Source organism: Belonocnema kinseyi, chromosome 8 (assembly GCF_010883055.1).
Source record: "Belonocnema kinseyi isolate 2016_QV_RU_SX_M_011 chromosome 8, B_treatae_v1, whole genome shotgun sequence".
In the NCBI taxonomy this organism is placed as follows: domain Eukaryota; kingdom Metazoa; phylum Arthropoda; class Insecta; order Hymenoptera; family Cynipidae; genus Belonocnema; species Belonocnema kinseyi.
Window position 1 is genome coordinate 28,842,237 of NC_046664.1, and position 27,627 is coordinate 28,869,863.

At 32.9% G+C, this 27,627-nt stretch overlaps 1 protein-coding gene across 2 annotated transcripts in view; it reads left to right on the top strand.

Annotated features, from left to right (window-relative positions):
- Positions 1-27,627, top strand: part of LOC117177872 (omega-amidase NIT2) — a 96,735-nt gene that overhangs the window by 18,556 nt on the left and 50,552 nt on the right. The window contains exon 4 of one of the 2 annotated variants that reach the window (XM_033368912.1): positions 17,661-19,308. The exons of the other annotated variant lie outside the window; for it this stretch is intronic. Coding sequence (XP_033224803.1) covers positions 17,661-19,158 — 1,498 coding nt within the window. The 3' untranslated portion in view covers positions 19,159-19,308. Of the gene's footprint in view, positions 1-17,660; positions 19,309-27,627 lie in introns of those variants that run through there. 2 annotated transcript variants of the gene reach the window in all.

Sequence of the window (27,627 nt, forward strand, 5' to 3'; positions counted from 1 at the left end):
GAGCATATATTTTTAATTTAAAGAATTTTAAAGTGCAATCTTGAAGATTTGCACATTTCAATATTAAAAGCGTTTGAAGTTGAAATTTTTTGATGAAAAACCGTTATATTTTATCAACTGTAAATATAAATAAATTAATAGATAATTTTTTAATTGATCTGTACTTTTAATATTAAAAACTAAACAATAATTTATTTGATAAAACGAATTCTAAATTAGTTCAAAGTTCGAAAGTCTTAGTCATTTAAAAGTTAAAAGGTTCAATTGAAACTTTATAAACTATTTTCAACTTAAAAATAACATAATAATATATTCGTAAATAATGGCTTTTATTAAATTAAAAAATATTGTTTCAGTTGAAATGATTCACTTTTTAATACATTTGATTTATTTTATTAAGAAAAAGAATAATTATTTAATATTTAGCAAAATTTTATTGTTAATTTAACCCTTAGAGTGCATTGTGGGTGTCTGACACCCCAAGAAATTTTCAAACTCTTATATACCATATTTAATTAAAAAAAAAATTGAGTAAATAAAAGTTAAGTAAATCGTAGGGTGCAAATAAATATCTTTTTTGAAATCACCCATGTTGCAATATTTTTTTATGAAAGTACACTATTTCAAAAGTATAGCCATACATTTTCAGGTTAAAATGATTAAAATTGCATGAGTTATAAATTTTTAAGTAAAAATCCCATTTTTTCACTTTTTTCAATAATTTTTTTAACAAACTTAAAATAAATAAATGGCTGTAAAATCAACTCTTCTTTAAAAAAGATACTTTAAACTATATCGGATTATTTTATTGTGATGAAATATTCAATAAAGATTAAAAAATACATGATTAAATACGCTGGGGTGTTGATCACCCATGATTCACTTTACCGTGATTTTTACCATGTATGCACTTTGAGGGTTAAGTTCAATTTTAAAAATGTCTAATTTGTAAGGGAAATTGTGGGGAAATTGTTGAATTTTTATGTAGTAATAATAATTGAAAACTTAATATTTGCAGAATAAATTGGAGTAATTTTAATAGATATTTAGAAGTTTTGAAAGGATTCAAAATTAATTTAAAACTTATATGATGTCAATTAATTTAAACGAAAGGTGTGGAAATTTGTTTCAGTATTTTTAAACATATTTTGAAATGAATAAAGTCTTACGTACCATTTTTTTAAAATTCTGCACAATTCTTAAAAAGCTTCTAAATTTTTCATTTGAAATCTGAAAAAATTTACATTTTGTTTTAAATTAGGTTGTGGGCAATAGTAGAATTTTGTCGGTACACACACTTCGTTTAAAATATTTAATATCATTTCAAATTCTAAATTAATTTTTAATCTTTTTAAAGCTTCTAAATATCTCTTAAAATTACTCTAATTTTTCCTAACTTCAATCATTCAATTAGTTATAAAAGTTATATAGAAGTTCTGAAAAAATTTCAAAAATGTTTTTAAATTTGAAAAAATTTAAAACAAGTTCTAGATTTCTCACGATTTTGAAATAAAACTTTAAAGCTTTTCAAGAATGCTCAAACTATTGAAAATGTAAATAATTTAACTTCTAATTTAAGAACTTTTGTGTTTAAAAATGTTTAATTTTGTATGCTTCTAGCCTAAAATAACTTAATAATATCATTTTGAAATTTTTAAAAAGTTTATTGAATGATTTTGTAATTTAGAGTATTGAAGAAGTTAACGTGGATTTCTATTTTTGAAACTTATTCTAAATTTTTGAACTCTATAATTTATGAATGTTCAAAATTCTGAATTTTGCAGTTTATCTGCATTTCATTTTAAAAATTTTAAACTTCAATGTTTAATAATTTACAATTCTACGACTTCCACTTTGACTGCTTTAATTTGTAGTTTATTCTTTATTACTTCAAATGGAAAAACGTTTAGCTAAGGGCTACATTTTTTTTATATTTTACTGATCGTGAAAAATGTTTGCGAATCGGTAAATAACCGTTACTGTTTTCTTTATTTAAAACGGCCACCATGCAGTTTGATTTAAAAAAACTTTTTATTTCTCATGTTCTAAATAATGTTGAAACTTTTAAATTTTTAAACAAGTAATTAATTTTTGTAAGAAAATAATTAAATTTACAACCAAATAATAAAAGTTTTAACCAAAAAATAATTGAAATTGTTTGTACACTTTTTCCAATCCATGTATTAATTTTAATTAAGATGAATTCCAAACAAAAAATCTAATAGTAGACTTTTGAACCAAAAAGAATGAAAAAATATAAATTTTCAACAAAAAAGTTAATTTACAACCAAACAGTTTAATTTCCAAGTAAATTGGTAATATTAATCGTAATAATATTTATTATTAATAAATATTATAAATCTTTCACAAAATATGTTACGATTTGGCGTGGGGGGGGGGGGGCTCGAAAAACCTATTATGTATGGAAAGGGTGAGGGGATGGGGGCCCCAGTGAAAGCAACGTTACACGCATTATTGTTATTTAAGAACAATAAACAATTATAAACCTATTATTACATCTCTTCGAATTTAGAGATTTTTTTTCTTAAAGTAACTTTTTGATTGAGAATTCTTGAATTTAATTGAAAATTCGTCTTTTTTTGTAGCAAATAAATCATTATTAAAAAATGTATCATTATAGTTGAACATTCAACTTGAATTTTATTAAAAATTCGTCTTTTTTGTTAGTAAATTTGTTTGCTTAAAAATTCTTTTTTTTTAGTACAAAATTCAACTTGAATTTTATTGAAAATTTGTCTTTTTTGTCCGTAAATTAATATTATTATAAAAATGCATCTTTTTCAATTAAAAATTCAACTTTTTGATTGAGAATTATGCAATTTTGTTAGAAATTCGTTTTTTTACGGTATAAAATTAATATCTGTTTAAAAATTTATGTTTTTAGTTTAAAATTCAACTTTTTTGTTGAGAATTCTTAAATTTGATTGAAAATTCGCCTTTTGTATGTGAAACATCTAATGCCGTGGTACGGATGTGAGTTATTGCGTGGAGACGCTCGCGATGGCAGACACATGCACATGACGGCAGACCTTCGTAACTCGTCGGCTTGACTCGGCCAGGCCCCTCTCTCTGCGTGCCACCGACTGACTATGCTCTCTCGGCTCTTTCACTTCTGCTTGCCACTTTGGTATATAGAGTGTGTGTGTGTGTGTGTGTGTGTGTGTGTGTGTGTGTGTGTGTGTGTGTGTGTGCGTGTGTGTGTAGAAATAGCACTGCTAAACGACAGTACTGGGAGCAGCATAAGAAAGAAATCGAAAAAGAAGAGAGAATAGAAAACTTCAACAAACTGTTAATTTGCAACCTACTGCAAATTTAGAATTTGACACTATAAGGCCAGCATTACATAACGAACGGGAAGAAATAAGCCAGAAACGAGAAGAAAATATAAAACTTCAATCTGTAAATTTACAAACTAATGCTAATTTGAATTTTGACAGCATAGAGTTAGCAACTGATAATGATCATTCTATTGAACAGTAAGTTTCTTGTTATTATTTCCGGTAGCTGGTAATATCCTAATAATCATGTATGTTTAATTTATCGTTTAAATTTTTAAAAAATTCAGAGTGGACAATAACGATGCTTTTAAAAAAAAGAGATCGATAAAAACCGTACAGGAAGAACTACGACAGCGAGATTTAGAACGAAGTCAACGCAAAGAAAATTTATCGCTTAAGGCCATGTGATGAGTGGGTCACGTGACCAGATTCCTACCTTACCGCAACTTTTTTTATTTCCCAACTTATATTTACACGAAACGCCACATCGAGTTGAAAATTTGGGATACTAAATAAGAAGCACTAAGAATGGTGGGTCTGGTCCTAAAATTTGTATAATTATGAAAATAGTTTTTTGTGGCAAATAATTTTTTTGTTGCTTTTTTTATAATTATTAAAGTTTATGACCAGACCCAGATTTCTTAGTGCTTCTTATTTATTATTCCAAGTTTTCAATTCGATGTGACGCTTAGTGCGAAAATAAGTTGGGAAATAAGAAAGGTGGCGGAAGATAGGAATCTGGTCACGTGACCCACTCGTCACATGGCCTCAATGCAGCATCGTGTAACTCTTCGAATGTAAACCCAAGACAATTCAATAATGAAGCTATAATGGATAATGGAACTTTTTTAAATTTACATACTTTGGAAAGTACATCGAATATTATACTTTGCGATACAACTGACAAGTACACATTTTATTTCGTATTAATTTAAGGCCATGTGATGATTATAACAGCTGATCAAGTTAGCCCTAAGACCAATATTTTTCACCCATATTGAAAAATAAAAGTTTAAATAACGCGGACATTTTTTTCGGGAGATGTTAATAAATATTAAAGGATCGTTTGCCCACAGACCCCTAAAAGTTCGAAGTAGTCTACTCGCTGCGCTAGTGCTGCTTTGATACAGCTGATACCAGACTGATACGTATATCAGACCAAATATGTTTATTTGCATTTCAAATGCGAACATTAGTTTTTGCATTATTTGTGCATAATGTTCGTGAGCTATTTTTGTTGTTTTGCCCCACTTTGATCAATATAAACCTCATAACTAGCCCATTGACAATATTGCAAATTGCTTGCAAAGTTTGACGACAGCACGGTCGGTGTTTCTCCAAAATAGTAATTAAAAAAAAACTTTTCACAATTCTAATTATTTAGGACCAGAGACATATTCTTGCATGCCTTCTAATTGTCGTGCCAAATTTTTAACACCATATCTCATTACGTGTGGACGTAAGTTGGGAAAGAAAACTTCCACTGGTATTTTCTTTAAAAAAAAATGTTTTCTCAAAATTTCCACCGGAACAAAGCAAAGAAATAGGCTTTATTACCTCTCCTTTCATTTCCTAAACTTTCAGAGCAATACCTCATTTCGTTTAGACGTACGTTGGGAAAGAAAAATTGAAGACTAGGTTTGGTCCCGTGACCCTCTCGTCACATGGCCTTAAATAATATTGTAATTTTAATAATAATATTATAATTTACATGTTTTTGATGTGAAACATTTAATGCGGCGGTACGTGTGTGCTATATAATAGATTTAATGATTTCACGATGATTCATTTGGATAAAGAGAGATATCTCGGGTTGAAATCGTGTAAAAAATCATTCCAATCATGTAATATGTACCCTTCCATCCGAAAAAGCGAATGACATACGACGTAGGACGGCTAACAGTTTACGCCAAGCTCAAGTTCCCTCTTCAAACTTAACAAAACAAAAAAAAAACGCAATTAAAGAACTCAATCGGAATAAAGACATTATAATATTACCCGCAGACAAAGGACACAACAGTAATAATGAATAAAGGAGACTATAACACCAAAATCATGGACCTTCTGACGATAGATACACAAAACTTAAAAAGGTTCCGACAAAAACAATATTCAGTAAAACAAAAACCCTTCTCAAAGACTCTAAACTTGACAGCCAAACAATATCTAAATTAATACCTTCTAATCCCATCTCTCCAAGACTTTACGGGCTCCCAAAAATCCACAAAGATAACATCCCACTCAGACCGATCGTCAGCGCAATAAACTCACCAACTTGCAACCTAGCACGCTTCCTGGCTACAAAACTAAAATCCTTTTACAGGAAATTCTGTCCAAAACTCATTTGACTTTATCAAAAAGATACAACAGATTGACATTCAACCCCAAAACATCATAGTGAGTTTCGACATAGTATCTTTCTTTACGAAAGTACCGATCTCTGATATAATTGTTAGTATTAAATCTTTGAAAAAATTCCCTTGACAAACTACCTTTGATAGGATACTGTCTGTAATACTTACTTCTCTTTCAATAACCAATTTTACGAAAAAAATCTCAGGGGCAGCAATATGATCCCCAATCTCACTGTAATAGCCAATGTCTTATTGAAACATCTAGAAACTAAAATCTTTAACCAAGCGAAGCTTAAACCGAAGTTTTGGTTCCGTTACATTGACGACACTTTTGTCATCTGGCGACATGGACGAGACGAACTAAATTAGTTTTTCGATTTCATTAATCGATCACATCCTAATATCCAGTTCAACATGGAAATTGAACAAAACGGAAAATTGCCTTGCTTGGACGTATTAGTTTACAAAAGATCTGATAACACATTAGGACATGAAGTTTACAGAAATCCCACGTATACAAACAGATGCGTATATGCCTCCTCCCACCAGCAGAAACAAATCACAGAACAAATAGGAAGAGTTCTCAAAAAACACAACATCCAAATCATATTTAAACGACCCGCGAATATAGGACAACTACTAAATAACCCTAAAGGCAAAAAGGCACCCCTAAATGATCCAGGAGTATATAAAATCACTTGTTCTTGTGGCAAAGTCTATATTGGAGAAACCGGAAGAGGGGTGAGCCAACGTATAAACGAACATGAGAGTAAAGTCAGACTAAAACATTTCGTGCAATCAGCACTAGCTGAACATCATATCGAAACAGGACATAACATTTTATTTGAAAAAACAACAGTCATTGCAAAAACACACAATATCTTTCCAAGGAAACATAGAGAAGCAATCGAAATCTGAAAACACCATAATAAAATCAAAAGGCGCAATGGATGTAATACCAATTCGGCTTTCCGTCCCCCACGGATTAAAAAAAAAGACTTGATTGGCCAATCAGGTTCCACCAGTCTCCACGGTGGGGCGCTCTGACCAATCGCAGACATCGTAGAGAGTATACATAAGAACATCATAACCTGATACCTCTTTTCAAGTGAAAAATTCAACTGGAATTTTATTAAAAATTCGTCTCTTTTGTTATTAAATCAATTTTCTTGTTTAAATATTAAATATTAAGAAACACCACAACGGATACGCAGTGTACTGTTATTTATTGAAAAACGTCTGAACTCAAGAGGCGTTGGACAAAGACTGACAGTTCGGGGCCCGACGCTTACAATCGTCTTCGCGCAGTGCCCTCTATATTCGACTTTTGAGTACTACAATTCGGCCGTCCTGGCTAAATCCGTCTAGGATTTTTAATACGATTAACATCCTAATTAACAAGCGCTAAAGATATTTAAAAAATCTTATGAATGGAAGCTGCGTTACAGAGTATATCTAATCGTCGTCCTTAATCCAACGGCGCATATTTTTAGCCTCCCAAATCTCTTTATAGGGTTTCCGTGTATTTTGGTAACCCTCTATATCAGCTACTAGGTACCTGTTGAATCGCAGTTTTTTCGTAACTTTATATGGTCCCTTAAATTTCGGCATTATTTTCTTCGAAATCCCAGGGGTACAATCAAAATTACGTAGAATTACTAGATCGCCCTCGAAGTATTCATGCGCTTCTTTTCTCTTTTTATCGCAATAGTTCTTATTATGTTCTTGAGCCTTATCATTATTTTCTTTCGCAGTTTCTCTTAGCTTGTCTGGGCCTCGAGATCTTTCTTGAACATGGTTCTCGAGGAATTCCCTAAAATCGTCGATTGATTCGCCCCGCTGATCCACACCGAACAATAAGCGACTTGGGGTAGACTTCGTGGATCGATTTATTGTGTTGTTAAGAGAAAATTCCACGCTCTTTATTTCTTACATCACTGTACACCCGACTTATCGTCCGTTCAACTTAGCCGTTGGCCTGAGTCTCGAAGTCGTTTTCGTGGCATACAATTTAACGAATCTTGTGAACGCATCGACGAAAGCTGCATCCTTTTTCAATAAATCATAAAGGGGCTTAGCTATCAATGCAAATCCCTGAACATGCTTTCGAAAATACTGACACATTCCCAAAAATCTCTGTAAATGAGTCATGATCTGTGGTTCCGGGAACCCTTCGATTGCCTCGAGACCCTTTCTCGATGGACGAATTCCTTCTGAGGAAACAATGTAGCCTAAAAATTCTATCTCAGTGTGCATGAAAGAGCATTTCTCTAGTCTGATTTGCATTTTATTTTTTGACAAGACAATGAAGACTTCTCGCAAAATTTCAATTTGTTCTTCTATTTTTTCGGTTGCCATTATAACATCGTCTAAGTAAGCCTTGATCAAGTCTGAAAAAGCATTATTAATAGATCTTTGAAATGTCGCTGGGGCTGCCATGAGGCCAAAAGGCATCTTTAAATATTCATATTGGCCAATCAGTGTAACAAATGAGGTTAGTTTAATCGAGTCGGGGCGACGTCAATATGGTGAAAACCGTCCTTTAGATCGAGTAAACTGAAATAATTCTTACCCCCTAGAGCATCTATCTGATCATCAATTAAGGGTAGGGGATAGTTGTCTCGCAGTGTTACTTTATTTAATGTTCTATAATCTACGCAAAGTCGTAGATCGCCGTTCTTCTTCTTAGTTAACACTATAGGCGACGCGTACTCCGAATTGCTTGGACGAGTAACCTATATGTCAATCAAATCATTTATAATTTTTTCAAGTTTTGATTTTTCATCATACGATAATCGTCTAGGTGAAAAATAAAACGGTTTGTCGTCAGTCAAAGTTAATTTCAATTCCGTTTTCGTTTCTGGAATTTCTGGTTTTTCGCGTTCTAAATATTCTACTTTAAATTCTGCAAAAAGTCTCATTTTGGTTTGATGTGAACTTTTAGGATAAATATTCAATTCAGGAAATTGTTTTTCATCGACGAGACAAACATCAGTGTTATTAATTTTATTAGCCATGAACTCAAAATTCCCTGATTCTACTTCCCTGCCTACTTTAGCCAGACGTAAACAGAATTTACTTAACACGCCCCGGCCTATGACCAATGATGACATCATTGTGTCATTCGGTACGATAAGAAGCTTTACATCGTTACAAGTCTCGCCATCTAGTATAATACTTGCATTTATTTGACCTAGAACTGTTAAATTCGATTGATTGATACCCGCGTGTTTACGATCTACGTCCGTGGTTCACTCGATACATTGATTAGACATGCATTTTATTTTGAAAAAACTAATCGGGCTACCTGAGTCAAGGACACAATCTATGTTTATTCGCTTACCGTTACCTGGGATGGCGACAACTTTCCTGAAGAAGCTGTCATTCTCTGAAGAACCTTCACCGACGAAGTTGACTGATGCTTTCTTGACAGGGCAATCTTTCACCAAATGCCCAGGTTGTTTGCATTCGTAGCACTCCAATTTATTTGGCAGCCGGCATTGTTGAGCGGTGTGTCCGGTTTTCCTACAGTTGTAGCAGGTGATGAATTTCCTGGGACCTTCCTCCTTATATCCAGTTTTTTCTTCAGTCTTGTATTCAGGTTTAAAGTCACCTTTCGACTGCCCGGAAGTCAGAGAAATTTTATTAAAAGCTACCAAGAGCTTCGTGGCCCAATCGAAACTTCTCATTCGGGCTTGGTTCCTCAGTTGTACGCCTGGAATGTCGTCGATAAAATAGTCGACGATCTCACCTTTTTTCACTGGAACCTGGTTTCCGAGGAGCAGCTTATTATGGTAGTATTGGTTAAATGGCTCATTTCTCTGCCATTTCCTTTCTTCGAAAAGACGTCGACGTTCCAGCCCCCTCGGGCGATGATCAAACATCTTTTTCATTTCTGCGAGTAGATCGCTCATATCCATTTCTATGTGTTCCGATTTTGAGTGGCACCATTCCAAAGCGTTGCCTCTCAGTTTGGAACTAACTAATATCTTAGCTAGGTTGTCATCTAACTCGTAGGTGGCACTAAGAAGTAGCACTTGTTTTTCCCATTTAGAGAAATTTGGCCACTTCCGCTAAACTCGCTTAGAAGATCTGTGATGCCTCTGATATTGAAATTCGGGCGAGAACTCGCTGAACTTTCCCGAGAGGGCGATTCTCGATGTGTTTCACGCCGAAGGAGTTCCATCTCACGTTGAAGCAGATCTCGTTCCCTTCTCATCAAGTCCATCTCTCGTCTCATCATGTCGACTTCTGTTGCTTGCTCCTGAAGTCGTCGTTTAGCTGGATTTGCAATTTCTCCGACTCTAGTACTGCTTTCACCAGGGAGTAAATGCTGGGACACCACTTCGATATGATCAGGGTCAGGAGTCATATTTAATGCTTCCCTCCAAGTACTACCAGGGAAAGCTTCCTCCAAACTTGCGATCAAATCGGGTTTACTTCCTATTGTTGAGAGATCGTTTGCTTTGAAAATCTCTCGTAGCTGCACTAAGGTAAAATCATTTGCGTCCTTCATTATGTATGGTCACTATCGGCTGAATTGGTCAAAAATCTCGTTACGAACTGTCACTCTCATGATCACTACTTCGCTCCACCGGTTGGTAACTTCTCGCGAATGGTACCTCAGTTTTTAACACTATAAATTAAATTCCAACACACTGTACCAGTGGCGCTGCATTCGCGAGAAGGAGACACTGCACTTCAAAATGGCGGTTATATCACCGAAAATTTTTCGGTACACTTTCACATCAGGATTCGAAGTACACCGTCGAATTCGAGAAGGAAAATTCTCTTTGGCAAACAGCATTGAAAACTGTGACACACAGCCCACTATTAGCACTCCACGAAAAGTTGAACTAGAAGCACACAGTCTCGCTCTCACTTGACGCCATTGCGCGTTTTCCTCGCACACAGCGAAGCTAACCGATATCTGCACACAGCACAAAATCGGAAGATCAGATAGGAAAATCACTGCAATCCAGAGTCAGACAGCCTAGACACACAGTCCTTCTGGATTCAATTCGAGTATTTACAAACGGTCCCAACGGAGTCCAACACGTATATTTAAAATTCACACTACGCTCGCGTCGGCGTCGTTTTCACTCGCCGTAATTTTCACGAGGGGAAATTCACACGCATATTTTAGTAGCTCGCGCGAATCGTTTTGGGACCTTATTGGAAAACGTGTTAACTCAAGAGGCGTTGGACACAGTGATCCCAGATCTGAAACGAGATGTGGTCCAATACTATGACAGGGCTATGTCCGTGTGAATATAGTAGGAGACGCTGTAAATGACTGAGTTGTGCGCGCAACCCATTTCTCCTCTTCTGAATTTGAAAACTCGAAGGTGCACGATTGCCGGTCAGAGCACTTCGGTGATTCTATTTATATATCTATCTGCTAACTGCTTTGAAATAAATTCAGGAGATTGGGATTTTAATATTTCCATATTTCGATGCTGACGATTCTCATGATTTGAATAGATCGCGCGCCTCTTGATATGCGTATATTTTGAGGTTATGTTATTTCATGTATCAAATATAAATTATATAAATATTAATACTATTATTTATATATAAATATATACGTATGTTAATAATGATAATATTATAATAGTCTTATTTATACCTTGATCCGCATTTGAAAGAAATTAAGGAAATTGGCGATTTTGGAATTCATCTCGTTTGGATAAAAACTCAATTATTTGATTGAAAAATTAATTATTTTGTAAAAAAAGTCCTCTTTTCTATCAAAAGTTCAACTACTTTTTTAAAATTTTTATTTTTTTTTATTTGAAGGTTCATCTCTTTCGTTGAAAATACATTTTTGAAACAGACAATTAATCAATACTATTTTTGGTTATGAAATCATGTGTTTTGTTGAAAGGTCGTCTTTCTTTGTAGAAATTGAATTGTTTTATGGAAAATTTATACTTTTTGATTAAAAATTACATTTTTCGGTTGAATTATCAACTATAAATATTTTTTGGTTTTAAAGTCATTCTTTTATAAATGCAACTATATTGTTCAAAATTTAAATCATAATTTTTGGGTGGAAATACTCTTTTTGTTTTTAAAATTAAATGATTTCGTTGAAAAATCATGTGTTTTGTTGGAAATTGACCTTGTTTAGTAGAAATTTAATCTTTTTGGTTGAAAATGTATCATTTTTGGTCAAAAATGCAATTGTTTTTTTCACAAGGTTTTTTAATTATGGTTGAAAATTTAACTATTTGGTTGAAAGTTTAACTCTTTCATTGAAAACTCATAGTTTTCGTTAAAAATTTAACTTTTTGTAGATTATTCGTCTTTTTCACTTTAAAATTAAATAATTTTTTTTTAAATTCATGTATTTCGTTTAAGATTGGTCTTTTTTTTGTAGATCATCAATTTTCTTGGTCGAAAATTTAACAACTTTGTTTAAAATTAATTTTTTCTGTTAAAAATTATTTATCTTTATCTGAAAATGTAACTATTACATGATTGATTAAAAATTAATCGTATATATTGGTTAAGTTGGAAAATCGTTTTTTTTTTTTTTTATAGAACATTAATCTACTTGGTCAAAAATTCACCTTTTCCCTTGAAAATTTAACAATTTTGTTGAAAATTCGTTTTTTTCTTGTTCAATTCAATTGTGTAGCACAGTTTTTATCTGGAAATCGTACTATTCCATTTTTAGTTGAAACTTTATCCTGTGACTTGTATTAGTTAAAACACCAATTATTTGATAGAAAATTAATTTATTTTGTTGAAAAGTAAAATTTTGGGTTGAAAATTGATTTATTGTGTTAATTAGATTTTTTCCTAAAATTAAAAAAACTGCAAAATAAAAAAAATTGCCTTAAAATCGTCCTAATTCCTTTTTTTTAAATCTTTTCAAATACCCACTTAAAATTAATTTTTCAAACTAAAAAATCATTTTCAATTTTCTTAGCAATCACAACAATTTTTGTTATTCTTTTTAAGTATTTTACAATTCTCAAAAGCTTTTTTTTTTAAATCTGCAAAAATTTACATCGTGTTTCCAATTACTTCAAATAATCTCAAGTTTTTAATTAATTTTGAATATTATTCTAAATTAAAATTGTAGTGTTCAAACATAAAATTTAGCTCGTTACAATTTTAACAATTCAAGGCGTTCTATTTCGAACCACTCTGTTCAAATTTGTATAGTTTTTAATAGTTGTTTATAATGGCTTGTCCCAGATCTGAATTATATTTTTTTTACAAAATCTCTGATCCTATTCAGAAATACGTACAATTTCTTTCAAAAATTTCCTGTTCCAATTCAAAATTCATGATGAAATTAGAAAATTCAAAATTTTAAATCTGAAAATGATTTTTTTGAGGTGGAAATCTTTTGAATTTTAAATTTTTAAAACTGAAGCTTGACAAATTTTTAATTCATAAATATTTCATTCAAACTCTCAATAATTCATACGTATAAAATACAAACTTTTAACACCTTTTAATTTTACAATTTTTTAAAATAAATTATTTTAAAATACGAAATTACCATTTTAAAATTTTTATGACTTTAACATTTTAGAGATTTATGTTAAAAAAATACAAATTACGCTATTATTTTAAGGTTCAAAATGATAATAATTCAAAAAATTTCAGTTCGTAACATTAAAAATTGAACGAATAAATTAAGTTTTTAACTAAAAACTTTTTAAAATAAAAGTTACATTGTTTTTATATTAAGTTGTTCCAGATTAATATTTTTGCATTGTTATTTAGAGATAAAAATTTTAGTTTGCCAATTGAAAATGTTAGAAATTACCTTACTATCAAAATAATTGAATTTTCAATTAAAAAAAAGAGAAGAACAAATTTCCAACAAAATAATTACATTTTCAACTAAAATGATAAATCTTCAACAAAAAAAGTTTGAATTTTTAACTAAAAACTGTTGAACTCATCCAAAAAGATATTGATTTTAAACAAGAGTTGACTTTTCAGTCAATAATGATTTTTTTTAAATTGTTGAATTTCAAAGCCAAAAAGATGATTTTTTTACAAAACAGTGTAAACTTATTTTTAAACGGAATAGTTCAAGGACTTCTGGTAAAAAATATAAACTTACTTTCAATGCTTTGAATTGAAGAATAAATAAATAAATTTTTTAATGGTAAAGACTGAATCATTTTGATCAATAAAAATGGATTAATTACAATTCTTTTTTAATTGGAAACTTTTTAAATTATAAATTGAATTCGTTTACTTTAAGTCGCTTTATATTATTAATTTTTACATTTTTATTCATAAATCCAAACTCAAAAGTCTTATTTACGAGTTGACAATTTTGAAAATCGAACGGTGTAACAAAACAGTTTCATTTTCAACTTAAAAAAAACGAAGTTTCAACCAAATCTTTAAATTTTTAACGAAGGAGATGAATTTTTATTTAAAATTATGAATCTTGAACAAAAAAGGCTTACATTTTTTATTAAAAACTTTTGAACTCATCCAAACAAAAAAATTTTTCACAAAACAGTTAAGTTTTCAGTTTTTAACTAAAATGATGAATCTTCAAAAAAATCTAATTAACATAATAAGTCAATTTTCAACCCAGAAGTTTACTTTTCAACAAAATAAATTAATTTTCTATCAAATAATTGGTGTTTTAACTAATACAATGTACAGGATAAAGTTTCAACCAAAAATGGAATAGTACTATTTCCAGATAAAATTTGTGCTAAAAAATTGAATTTAAGAAGAAAAAAAACAAATTTTCAACAAAATTGTTAAATTTTCAAGGGAAAAGGTGAATTTTCGACCAAGAAGATTAATGTTCTAAAAACAAAAAAAACCGATTTTCCAACTTAACCAATATATACGATTAATTTTTAATCAATCATATAATAGTTACATTTTCAGATAAAGATAAATAATTTTTAACAAAAAAAAATTAATTTTAAACAAAGTTGTTTTTGACCAATCAGATGAATTTTCGACTTACAAAATAGTTACATTTTCAACAAAATAATTAAATTTTCAATCAAATAATTGAGTTTTTATCCAAACGAGATGAATTCCAAAATCGCCAATAAGACTATTATAATATTATCATTATTAATATACGTATATATTTATATATATAATAGTATTGATATTTATATAATTTATATTTTATACATGAACTAACATAACCTCAAAATTTACGCATATCAAGAGGCGCCCGATCTATTCCAATCATGAGAATCGTCAGCATGGAAATCTGGAAATATTAAAATCCCAATCTCCTGAATTTATTTCAAAGTAGTTAGCAGATAGATATATAAATAGAATTGCCGAAGTGCTCCGACCGGCAATCGTGCACATTCGAGTTTTCAAATTCAGAAGAGGATTCAGAAGAGGGTTGCGCGCGCAACTCAGTCATTTACAGCGTCTCCTACTATATTTACACGGACATAGCCCTGTCATAGGATTGGACCACATCTCGTTTCAGATCTGGGATTACTGGTTTTGAGTTGAATATTCAACTTTTTTCTTGAGGATTCTTGACTTTTATTGAAAATTCGTCTTTTTTGGTAGAAAATTAATCTTTTTTGTTTAAAAATAGAACTTTTTGCTTAAGAATTATTGAACTTTGTTTAAAATTCGTCCTTTTTTAAAGTAAATTAAATTTTATTGATTAAAAATTCAACTTTTTAATTGGGAATTCTTAATTTTTGTTAAAAATTCTGTTTTTTGTTGTTGTGGAAAATCAATCTTTTTTATTTAAAAATTTAGGTTTTTAGTTAAAAATTCAACTTTTTGGTTGAAAATTCTTGAATTTTGTTTAAAATTTGTCTTCTTTGGTAGCAAATTAATTTTTTTTCAATTCTTTTTTTTTTGTAGTTGAAAGTTTGACTTGAATTTTATTCAAAGTTCTTCTTTCTTTAGTATATTAATTTGTTTGTTTGAATATTCTTCTTTTTCAAGTGGAAAATTCGTCTTTTTTGGTAGTAAATCAATTTCGTTTGTTTAAAAATTCATCTTTTTTTAGGGGTAAATTCAACTCTTGATTGAGTATTCTTCTATTTTATTAACCCTTCGTGGGCACGGTGGTTTTATTATGGTACAGTACCTTATTCTGTTTCAAATATCTATAAAGTGGAAAGGGGGCAGGTCGTGTATCGCTACCCTAAAAAATGTTAAGGTTCCAAGGGTCCAACTGCCCAAAGGGCGTCGGTTCAGACTGCAATCTGCGATTTCCGCTGCACACCTCTTTGCCGCGAGTGTGTATCATAGGATTAAATAATTTTTGCGATTTTTTACTTTGAATTCACATTTTGTTGTATGTCTGGCTGATTTTCTGGTAATAAATTTTTTAACTGGAAAAAACTCGCTTTTCTTCGTAATTTTGCTTACCTGAAGTCCTGGACCCAACAGCTGCACACGTACCTCGTGGACATGAAAGACCCACCATGCCGACCGCGTTTGTGAAATTAACCATGCGTTCGAAGGGTTAAGAATTCGTTTTTTTTTTCTGCAGAAAAGTAATCTTTTTTGTTCAACATTTTGGTTTTTAATTGAAAATTCAACTTGCTCGTTGAAAATTGTTGAATATTATTGAAAAATTGTCTGTTTTTGGTAGAGAATAAATTTTGTTGTTGAAAAATTCAACCTTTTTTAGTTCAAAATTCAACTTTTTAATTGAGAATTCTTTAATTTTGTTACAAATTCTTTTTTTCGGTAGTAAATTAATGTTCGTATTTAAAAATTAATCTTATTAATTGAAAATTTAACTCTTTGTTTGAGAATTCTTGATTTTTATGGAAAATTCGTCTTTTTGTAGTATATTAATTTTTTTGTTACAAAATTATTCTTTTTTAGTAAAAAATTCAACTTGAATTTTATTGAAAATTCTTTTTTGTTAGTAAATCAATCTTTATATAAAAATGCATTTTTTGTTGAAAATTCTTCAATTTTGTTAAAAATTCGTTTTTTTTCGTTTAAAAATTAATCTTTTGTTAAAAAATTTATGTTTTTAGTTGACAAATCAACTTGAATTTTATTAAAAATGCGTCTTTTTTGTTAATAAATTCATTTGAAAATTCTTCTTTCTGAGTAGGAAACTTGCCTGTTTTGTTAGTAAATCATTTTTTTTTTAATTCATCTTTTTTAGGGGAAAATTCCACTTTTTGATTGAGAATTCTTCAATTTTGTTAAAAAAAATTTTCTCTGGTATTAAATTAATCTATTTCTTTAAAAATTCATCGTCTTTAGTTAAATATTCAACTTTTTGCTTGAGGATTCCTGACTTTTATTGAAAATTCGTCTTTTTTGGTTGTAAATTAATTTTTTTGTTTAAAAATTTATTTTGTGAGTTGAAGATTTCACTTTTTGGTTGTGAATTCTTGATTTAATTGAATAGTAGAAAATAGGTAGAAAATTAATCTTTAGTTAAAAAATTCGACTTTTTTGTTAGTAAATAATTTTTTTTATTCGTCTTTTTTAGTTGACAATTCAACTTTTTGGTTGAGAGTTCTTCAATTTGATTGAAAATTTGTCTTGTTTTCGGTAGAGAATAAATCTTTTAGTATAAAAATTCTTCCTTAGTTAAAAATCAACTTTTCATTGCAGAATTCTTGAATTTTGTTCAAAATACGTCTTCTTTGCTAGTAAATTAATCTTTCTATTTAAAAATTCCTCTTATTTAGTTGAAAATTCAAGTTTTTGGCTATTTAGAGTTCTTGACTTTTATTGAAAATTCGTCTTCTTTGGTAATAAATTAATCTTTATGTTTAAAAATTGATCTTTTTTAGTTAAAAAATTGGAATTTTTGGTTAATACTTCCTTAATTTCATTGCAAATTTGTCTTTTTTGTTAGTAAATTAATTTTTTTTAATTCATCTTTTTTAAATAAAAATTCAACTTTTTGTTTGAGAATTTTTGAAATTACTTAAAAATTCGTTTTTTTCGGTCAACGATATTATTATCCCCGTATTAAGCATATTTTTTACGATGTCCCAGTAATGGTCGGTTTACCTCATTGATTTTTCATCTCTTATAGCATGGCGCAGCGTACACCCACCGAAATCTCGCGAATTCTTCGTGAACATACAGAACGAGTCAACTATTTGGACGAGGAAAGCGAGGATGAAATTGATTTCATACCAGAAAAATCGAACGAATCGTCAGAATATAGTAGTTTTTATGAAAGTGACGATGGAAATGAAGCAGAGCTGGAGATACATAAGAATGACGCTTCGCGTAAGAAGAAATTCCTTTATGGAGACAAGAAGCACAATTGGGCAACCGAACTTCCAGATCCTCTGGGACAAAGTTCAAGGCCGGTAGATTATATACCCAGAAGAAAAGGTGATACACCTTGTGAAAACCCCTATGAATTTTGGCATTTGTTATTTACTGATGCGATGCTCGATCTGGTGGTTCAGTACACTAATGCAGAAATCGAGAATTATCGCGTCTCAAACGAATCTGCATATCCGCCGGCGCAATCAGCAAATGTTACCAAAATCGAAATTCAAGCTTATATTGGCTTGTTGTATTTCGGAGGGTATCAGAGACAAAGTGACGTTGCGGTCGACGAACTCTGGTCGAACGAATTTGGCAGCAATTTCTATAAAAGCACAATGACGGAAATGCGGTTCAAGTTTATATCATCAAAGCTGCGTTTCGACGATAAAAATACGCGGAATTTCCGTCGAGAAACTGATCCTCTTGCACCGATTCGCGAATTATGGGATTCTTTTATCGGAAACTGCCAGGCCAATTATATAGCCTCGGATTCTTTAATAATTGACGAGCAATTACTTGATTTCCGAGGAAAGTTTTCAGCACGAGTTTACCAGAAATCGAAACCTGCAAAGTGCGGCATCAAAATTGTCATTTTGAATGATGCTAAAACGTTCTATCTTTACAATGCCATCCCCTATATTGGTGGAGAAAGTGTGGAATTTGGAGAGTCTATTTCGGATTATTATGTGAGAAATTTGTGTCAGCCAATTTATGGTACCAAGAGACACATTGTGAAGGATGAATTTAATTTGAGCATGCCCGGGATGGCGGGTAGAAATAAAACAGCGAAAAGGAAGAAGTGCAATCAGACGAAATCGGAAAGCGGCGTTTTCGATTTTTCGTGTCGCTCATTCAGTTGCGCTCGTAAAACTCGTCGTTGGACTACGCGTCTTTTCATGGGGATTTTGGATCAGGCGGGTGTTAATGCCTGCATTCTGTATACTTTTCAATTCGAAAATTCAGTGAAAGATCGGCGCCAATTTCTCCGAGAATTGATACTTGAACTGGTTACACCTCAGATGAGAACTAGATTGATGACAGCAAATCTGCCGAGAAGTCTTTTGTATAATATAAGATTTATACTGAAGGAACCCGAGCAGAAGATGAATTTGAGTGACAAACTCGAGAAAAGAAAGCGATGCGCTATTTGTGATCCGAAAAAAGATCGGAAAACGAAGCAATGTTGCGTCCAGTGTAGGTTGGCTGTTTGCGAAGAACATCGTTATACGTGTTGCAGAGACTGTTTGTAATTATTGGGAATGGTAGTCTACCATTTCGCCACATGGTGCCGAAAAATGGAACTAGAAAGAGTAGGTAAAATTTTAAACATGTATTTTCATTTGTGCAAAAGTGTTTTTACTATTGTTTTGTGAAGTATAAAAAAATGATTGAATACAAAAAAACAAATATTCATCAAAAACAAATAGTTTTAGATAGAATTTCCGTCTCATACAGTGAAAAAACACATTGTTTTCAAAAAGGTTTAAAAGAAAAGACAATTATTTCACTATTTCATGAGAGTTTCAATGCATTGTAAGCTTAAATAAACTTTAATTAATATATTTAGCCACAAATTCTATCCATATTATGCCAAGAATACGAATAATAGACGACTGGAATTTCAATACGAATTCTAACCTAACTTTTAGATCAGATTTTTAAATACTAAATATTTCACGTGTTGGGATCTGAAATCTTGAGGGCACCACTAGCGGGAAAAGCAATATGGCCGACGACAGTAAGTAGACGTCTCATAAGACTCATGTAAAAACATTGAAAATTGGTCTTAAACCTTGAAAACTAAAATAACAATAGCTCCAATTTGTGATTTCACAAAATCTACGCCGGCATCTAGAAATTTCGTAGGAGAAAAAATTTTACATGCAGGACACCTTCTATTTTGGGAAAAAGAGGTGGATACTGAAACTTTAAGTTTCTATTATTGCACTTTGTTTGCAAACTTCGAATTTAAAAGGTCTTGTTGTCTAAATAATAGATCCTTCCATTTTTTCCCCTCATAAACATTTAAAAAATATATATTAACTATTGACATTTCAATGCAAAATTTAATTTATATCAATTTGAAATGACAAATATTTGTCATTTATCAGCAGTAACTTTGTTCAGATTTGAGGTTATGTTGATATATTTGTGCCTAAAATAATATTTTTATTTAGAACCTGCTTTGATTATTTTCACTCGGAATGCTGAAAAATTATTCAAGAATAAAAACAATAAATACTCGATGATTATAACTTTTCTTCAAACTTTTTTATTGTTAGTGGAACAAGCTTGAAAATCCGTTTGAATTTCGTGCATCTTTTACTTTATTCTGTTTTATTTCTCGAGCCATACTATTAGTAAATGATGTAAATGTACTATAGGATTCTTCATAATTTTTTGAAAATAGAAGTTTATTTAGATTGTAGAGAAACCGAACAGTTTCATGCTTTCGAGCAGTAGAAGGAGCAACCAAACACACAACAAAACACTTTGGCCTTCGATTTTTCTGGCGAAGACTCCATTGATAAAGTTTAATTTATTTTATTTGTAACTTTTTATTAATCACTTTTTATTTTTTCCCCCGGTTTCACTGTAAAAAAAAAACACTGTAAAACCTTTAGAAAATTTATTTTCGTATATTCGCCAATTGTGACGGTCTAGTGAATTACACTTCTTTATACTTGATATAAGAATGCTTTTGTTTATTGACCGAAAGATACAGAATGACCTGTCCGTAGACAGGGCGCAGGGACTACTGAGGCCCCGAGGGCCTTGTGTAGGCGTCGTAGGCGAACTGCCCTTAGTTGGCGTTGGGGCTGTGTTATTATTAATGTTATTAGTTGTACAAAATAGGTTGAAACAGATTTTCGGCAGACATTTTCGTGCTAGATCGCAGAGTCCGCATTTGTACATGGACGATAAGGTTATTAATACTAACGCAACATAACCTAAGTATGTAAGAGTTTCTGTGGTGGTTTCAATCCATGTTCGTGTTCGACGTTCATTTTTGACTCTGTTTAAAACATTATCGATATCATCTAATGTTCTACCTGCTTGCAGCAATTGCTCATTATCAATCTGTTTTTGGATTGGTAGCAGTTTATCGTTGAGTAAATCTAGGTCATCACTGGTATAAGGTACAGAAATATTTTTTGTGTAATATGTGTGTTTTCTCAGTTCCCTACTTTGTTGTAACTTAACTATGGCACCTTCGGTGGTCAAAATACAATTGCTTCCTGACGATAGAAGTGATGCCTCGGTAATTTTAATATCTTTAATTATTCCTTCGCAGTTGGTTGTTAAGTCTATAGATTTTTCAGGAACTAGAATATATCCTTGACTTTCTTCTAAACTAATAAAAACTAAATAATCGATTTTGAGAACGGATATCTCACATGTTGATAAGTCTAGTGTTTTAATACTACTGCGGATAATTTGGTTTTCACAACTGTGTGTATCAGCTAACAAATAAGTTGGATGAGAACGTTGACAGATTTTGATTTTTTCGAGTAACCTGCACTTGAATATTTCTTTTTCATTCGTAGGAACATCCATGGTTTTCGGATTGTTTAGAAAAATGAACTGTTCCTGCGGAACAGGTATAAGAAATTGATTGCCATGCTGCTTCGGTATCGGAATTAAATGTTGGATTTTATATTCATCAATTTCAAATATTGGTATGTTCACTGAATACAATAATTTCCTATTCTTCAAACAAATGCTTATTTCAGATATGTCAATAATATGTTGGTAATTCACTTCTTTTAGTGGCAAAGCATACTTTACGTTAAATTTATCCTCAAAGTTTTTTAAGGATTCAATGAGAAATGTTGGTGTTAAAATTTTCGGATGTACTATATCATGTTTACCCTCGTTAATTGAATTTAACTACAATATTATATCTTCGTTCAACTCATCTATAAGCAAAGTCATGACTATAATTTGATTTGAAATAAACAAATTTTTGGTATTATCATTTATTCGGGTGCTCATTTGGTTGAGTCGCTCGGAGGTTTTTTGGTTATGTACAAAAAGTGATTCGCCATCGTGAGAGCCAGAATTTAATATCATTCTAATTACCTGCATTTGGTTTTTTCTATTGTGTGTTCCCCCTAACAGCTTATATAAAAGGCTGCGCTGAATATCAAGTCGTTTCATCCTACCGTCGATGAGGCTCAACTCGAATTGCTCAGTGCAATTTTAACACATGTTAATTGTTGATTCGTAGTGCCCCATCAGGTTATTAAACCTAGTATTAACGTTATCTACGTCGACCGATACATATAAGTGCCAAGTTTCGTGATATAATCTAGCGTTGCCTAAATCTTCCAAAAAAATAGTGACATTATGGAGTGGAGTCACTACGAGGCAGGAAGTGGAGGAGATGAGTGAAAGGATGACCCAGGCAGTCCGCATTCTGAAGACATAGGATTAGCGATAGTATGGTTTCAGACGATTTGCGTGAATTGTGAGGTATCTATTTTCAAAAAGAATTTCGTAATTAGTTTGGCTGGTACGCCGTATTACTGTTGCTGGACCTAACCATTCTGAATCTAACTTGTTTCTTTTTGTTTCGTTATGGACAAGTACAAGATCACCGGCACCGAAAATAGGGTTTAAAATGACAATATTTGAGTCCTGTAATTTCTTTAATCTCTTGTGTCCTCTGGATGGATTCTTTTCCTTTTGCTAAATAGGCTTCATGCCGCTTCCTTCACATATCCAAGAGTTCTTGGTGGTTTAAAGAACTGGTGGTGGCAAGAATTGAAGGCAAGTTTGCTGTTCTTCCAAATGTCATTTCGAAAGGTGTTAGCCCAACACTTTCATGAACTGCTACATTATAAGCCAAACAAGTAAGGTTGAGGTTCAAGTCCCATTCCGTTTGATTATCGGCGATAAAAGTTTTTAACAAATCCTTGACCGTTGCGTGGCTTCTCTCTAATGCTCGATTCGCCTGAGGGTGAAAGGTTGTAGTTTTTATGTGCCTAATTCTAAATCGATTTTCGAATTTTTTGACTAATTATGATACAAACTTTGCTCCTTGATCAGTCAGAATTTGTTTCGGAGAAGAAAATATGTATATATAATGATCCATCAGTTGTGTTATAATTGACACACTGCTGGTTTCTTTGAGCGGTATTAGAACCAGATACTTTTTTAAAACATCTTGGATAGAGAGTATGTACTCGTTTCCAGATTGTGTTATAGGCAATGGTCCAAAAATGTCCATTGCGATTTTATCGTTAGGTGCCACCGGCACGTCGGGAATTGCTGCTTCGATTTTTGGCTTGATACGTGTTAACTTCTCTCTCTGACAGATGTCACATTTCTTAATGAAATCGATAACATCATTCTCCATATTATCCCAAGAGATAATTTCTCTAAGTCGCTTTATGCTTTTATTTTCTCCAAAGTGACCTGATCCGATATTTCCATGTGCATCAGACAAAAGGTTTTGTTTGTCTTCTTCCGTTCATTCTTTGTTTGGTCGATCACATACAAAGAATGCATGTTTCGGGAATTTTTTATGAAGAAAACGGGAAAACAGATTTTGTTTACTCACTTTTATCCAGTTTTTGCCGCTAGCGACAGATTTTGTCTTAACTTTGCTAGGGAGTCGATTTCTTTTCCATGCCCGATATTCGTCAGCTACTTCTTTTTCATCCTTAGGTTCCATGAATCTAAGCTTCATGGGCCCGATTTCAACATCTTCGCTGTCCGTTTCAGAAGGTTCGTTTTCGCTGTCGATGTCCGGTAATTCTATTGTATGTCCTTCTTCAACGTCCCCTTCACGTGTTGGATGCATACGCGATAATGCATCGGCGGCTGTATTTTCTTTTCCTTTTATATATTCGACTACATACTGGTATCCCTCAAAGCGAAGTCTTCATCTGAGTAGCTTAGACGCTGGATCTTTAATATTGAAGAGCCATTTCAGGGCCTGATGATCTGTTTGGATTATGAACTTTCTTCCTAACAGGTATTGCCTCAAATGCTTGACTGCCCACACTATAGCAAGCAGTTCCTTTTCTGTTGTGTCGTAATTCATTTCGGGTTTATTGAGTGTCCTAGAAATATAACAGCAGGGATGACCATCTTGAGAAAGGATGGCTCCGAGACCTACATTTGAAGCATCTGTTGTTAAAACAAATTGTTTTTTGTAATCAGGGTATCTTAATACTGGCGATGAGCATAAGCAGTTCTTTAGATCTTCGAAGGCTGTCTCGCAACCTGATGTCCAATAAAAAAGATTATTTTCCTTTGTAAGGTCAATTAGTGGCTTTGCCCTAGTGCAAAAGTTCTTAATAAATTTTCGATAATACCCGACAAGTCCCAGGAACGATTTCACCTGTTTTGAATTTGTTGGTGTTTTGAAGTCCCTTACCGCTTGAATTTTATTGGGATTTGGTTTTACTCCTTCTGCGGTGACAACGTGACCTAAATATTCTAACGCTGGTCTGAGATACTCACATTTATCAGGCTGCAACTTCAATCCTGTTTGTCGCAGTCTTTCGAAGAGTATGACGATGTTCTCATTGTGCTCTTTGAGGCTTGAGCCGAATACTACGATGTCGTCAAGATAAACAAAGCAAATATTTCCTACTAAAACTCTGAGAGCTGTGTCCATCATCCTCTGGAAGGTTGCCGGCGAATTCTTTAGACCGAACGGCATTCTCTCAAATTCGAAATGACCTTCTTGTATACTAAAGCCTGTATATTTTTTTGATTCTGGATCCATAGGTATTTGATGGAATCCGGAGCTTAAATCAAATGCTGAAAAAAACTTCGCATTTCCTAAGTGGTCGAGTATATCATCGATTATTATTGGTAGCGGGTATGCATCTAGATCATTCTGTTCGTTTAGTTTTCTGAAATCAATGACAATGCGCCATTTCTTCTTCCCAGAAGCATCGGCTTTCTTCGGAACTACCCATAATGGTGAGTTGAATGGTGATTTTGACATAGAGATTACTCGTTTCTTAAGCATCTGTTTTACTTAACGATTGATTTCAGTTTTATGACCCTCTGGCTGGCGATAAGAAGGAATGTTAATGGGTCTCTCCTGTTTTAAGATAATTTCGTGTTTTGCTAGATTTGTGCATGGGAGAGGATCACCTTCTAAGGTGAAAATATCATAATAACTTTGGATAATTTTGTTTATTCCTTCTTGGTTATTTTTTTCAATATGCGAGAGTCTTGTGTTTGCTCGGAGAAGTTCTAATCTCTTGGCTAATTCCTTTGTTGTAATAAAATGTATTCTATCTTCGCGTTCGGGCTGAACACTTATGTACTTGGGTTGAATTTCTGTGGTTGAAAGCATCATCATTTGGCCTGTATGATTAGAAATCGGAATTCGTAATTCATGGTTTTGTATTCTATAAATTGAGTCCGGAATATGCGGATGATCTGTAATTAGCATGTGCCCCTGTTTCTTTTCTACTTGAAAGTTAATTACTTTAATCGAGTTTTCTGGTACAAATATCCCATCGTCGTGTAAATCGTGTTTAACGTTGTCTAATTCTAAATGAGTATTTGAAAGGCTAAATTTATAACTGTACTTGGGTACTCTGAGGCGGATGATGCATGTTGAAATGCTGTCCTAAATTGAGCAAAGGCCGGTTTTGTCAGGGGTTTTGTTACTGGGTGGTCTAACATTTGAGTATCAATTGTGATGCTTTTCCCTATACCAGACCTCAGACTCTAAGGCTTCCTGCTGTGCTTCGTTCAAAGTACTCGGTCGGAGAGCACGAACTTGTGCGCCGATTTCGTCCTTCCAATTCATGATATATTTTTTAATTGCCGATTTTTCTTCTATTTGTATTGCTAAGCGTCGCGAAGTTGGATTTCATTGTTCGTTCTGGACCGCATAAATTAGTTCATTATAATGCTGCCGGAACCACATATTATAATTCTGAACGGTCTCAATCCCTGTTTGCTTGACGGATTCGAGTTTTGATCGAGTTTGTAAGGTATAAATACGTTTATTAAAACAATAAAATATTACATAGTGTATCGGAAGGTTGTTCGCGGCTCGGCGGTTCGCCAACGACTGACTGCTCATAGGGCCTCAGGCCCTTAGGGCGCTAGTGTCGCACAACTTAGAAATCTAAATTCCCTACAATTCGTCCATCCTGACAGATAGTTTGACCCAAACTAACATTCAAAAGTAACCTAAAATTACTCGTCGTATGAGAAATACTCAGAATAAACGTTACATATTGTAGAAGTAAGATCGCCGTACCAAGGTTTCATATTACATGATTCCCATGTACCTATGTATGGTTTTTGTGTAACCTGGAAATTCTCTACATCTTTTAGCACATATCTATCGTTTCGTAGCACCTTAACAACTTCGTAAGGGCCTTTAAAACGTGGAATGAGCTTTTTCAATGCTCCAAGCGTAGTATCGTAGTTTTTAACCATCGCATAGTCGCCTAACTGGTATTTTCGTGGATCTTTGTGTTTTTTATCAAAGTAAGCCTTATTATATTCTTGAGACTTTTTATTTTTCTCAACCGCTTCGGACCTAATCTTTTCGAGGTCACGGGCCTCATCGCTGTCTTTGACTTGCTCCAAATAATCCGCCACAGGATCAATCATAGAACCACGTTGGTTTACCCCAAATAATAATTTACTAGGACTTGCTCCTGTAGTGCTGTGTACGGTATTATTCAAAGCAAATTCAACGTCGGTTAACATTTTGTACCATAACTTGCCGGAAGAAGGATCGGAGAGTTTCGCCAACATTGGAGTTACTACGCGATTCACCCTCTCTACCTGGCAATTTGCCTTCGGTGATGCTGTGGCGATCAGAACATGATTTATTTTCTTTTCGTCTATAAAGTCTTTAAAATCTTGCGACGTGAAGCAGGAACCTCGGTCTGAAATAATAGTTCGCGGCCTACTATAATTTCGGAAATAGTCGTTCAGATAATTTATCGCTTCTTTAGTGTCTGTACTTTTAACGGGATACAGCTTGACGAATTTCGTAAAAGAGTCTATTACTAGCAACACATGTTGCTTAGCTGCAATTCGTTTATCAATCGGACCTAAGTGATCTATGTGACACGTCAGAAAAGGTTTGTCACCCTTCGGTATTGGGTGGAGACAACCTTCACCTTTCCCCGTAGAAGGTGAAAATGATATGCATTTTAAACAATTAGCAATGTAATTTTTAGTTTTTTCACGAATTTCCGGGAACCAGTAGTTACTCAAAATTGATTCAGTGGTTTTCTCTGTACCAAAATGGCCCAGTTCATCGTGGTATTTTCTTAATACGTTAGTTTCCATTTTCTCGGGTACATAAAATAAAATATCATCGTTACGCTTTCTATAAATTATCCCGTTTCGCATTTCGAATAGTCTGTCTTCGGTGGTCTGAAGCCTATCTCTCAGTTCGCGGATTTTCGGATCAAGATTTTGGCTGATAACTAAGTTCGACTCAAGAGTGTTATCTTCGACAACTAATACATTGACAGCGCGACTGAATGCATCGACATGCTTCATTTTTTCGCCAGATCTATGCTCGAATGTTTTGTCGAACGTCTCTAATTCGTGTGACCACGCATAAATTCGACGATTTACATCCTTTTTCTCTAATGTAAGCTTTAAAGCGTTACAATCCGTAACTATCTTAAATGGTATCCCCTGCAGATAGATTCGGAATCTTCGTAGGGCATATATCACGGCTAGCGTTTCTAACTCGAAGCTATGAA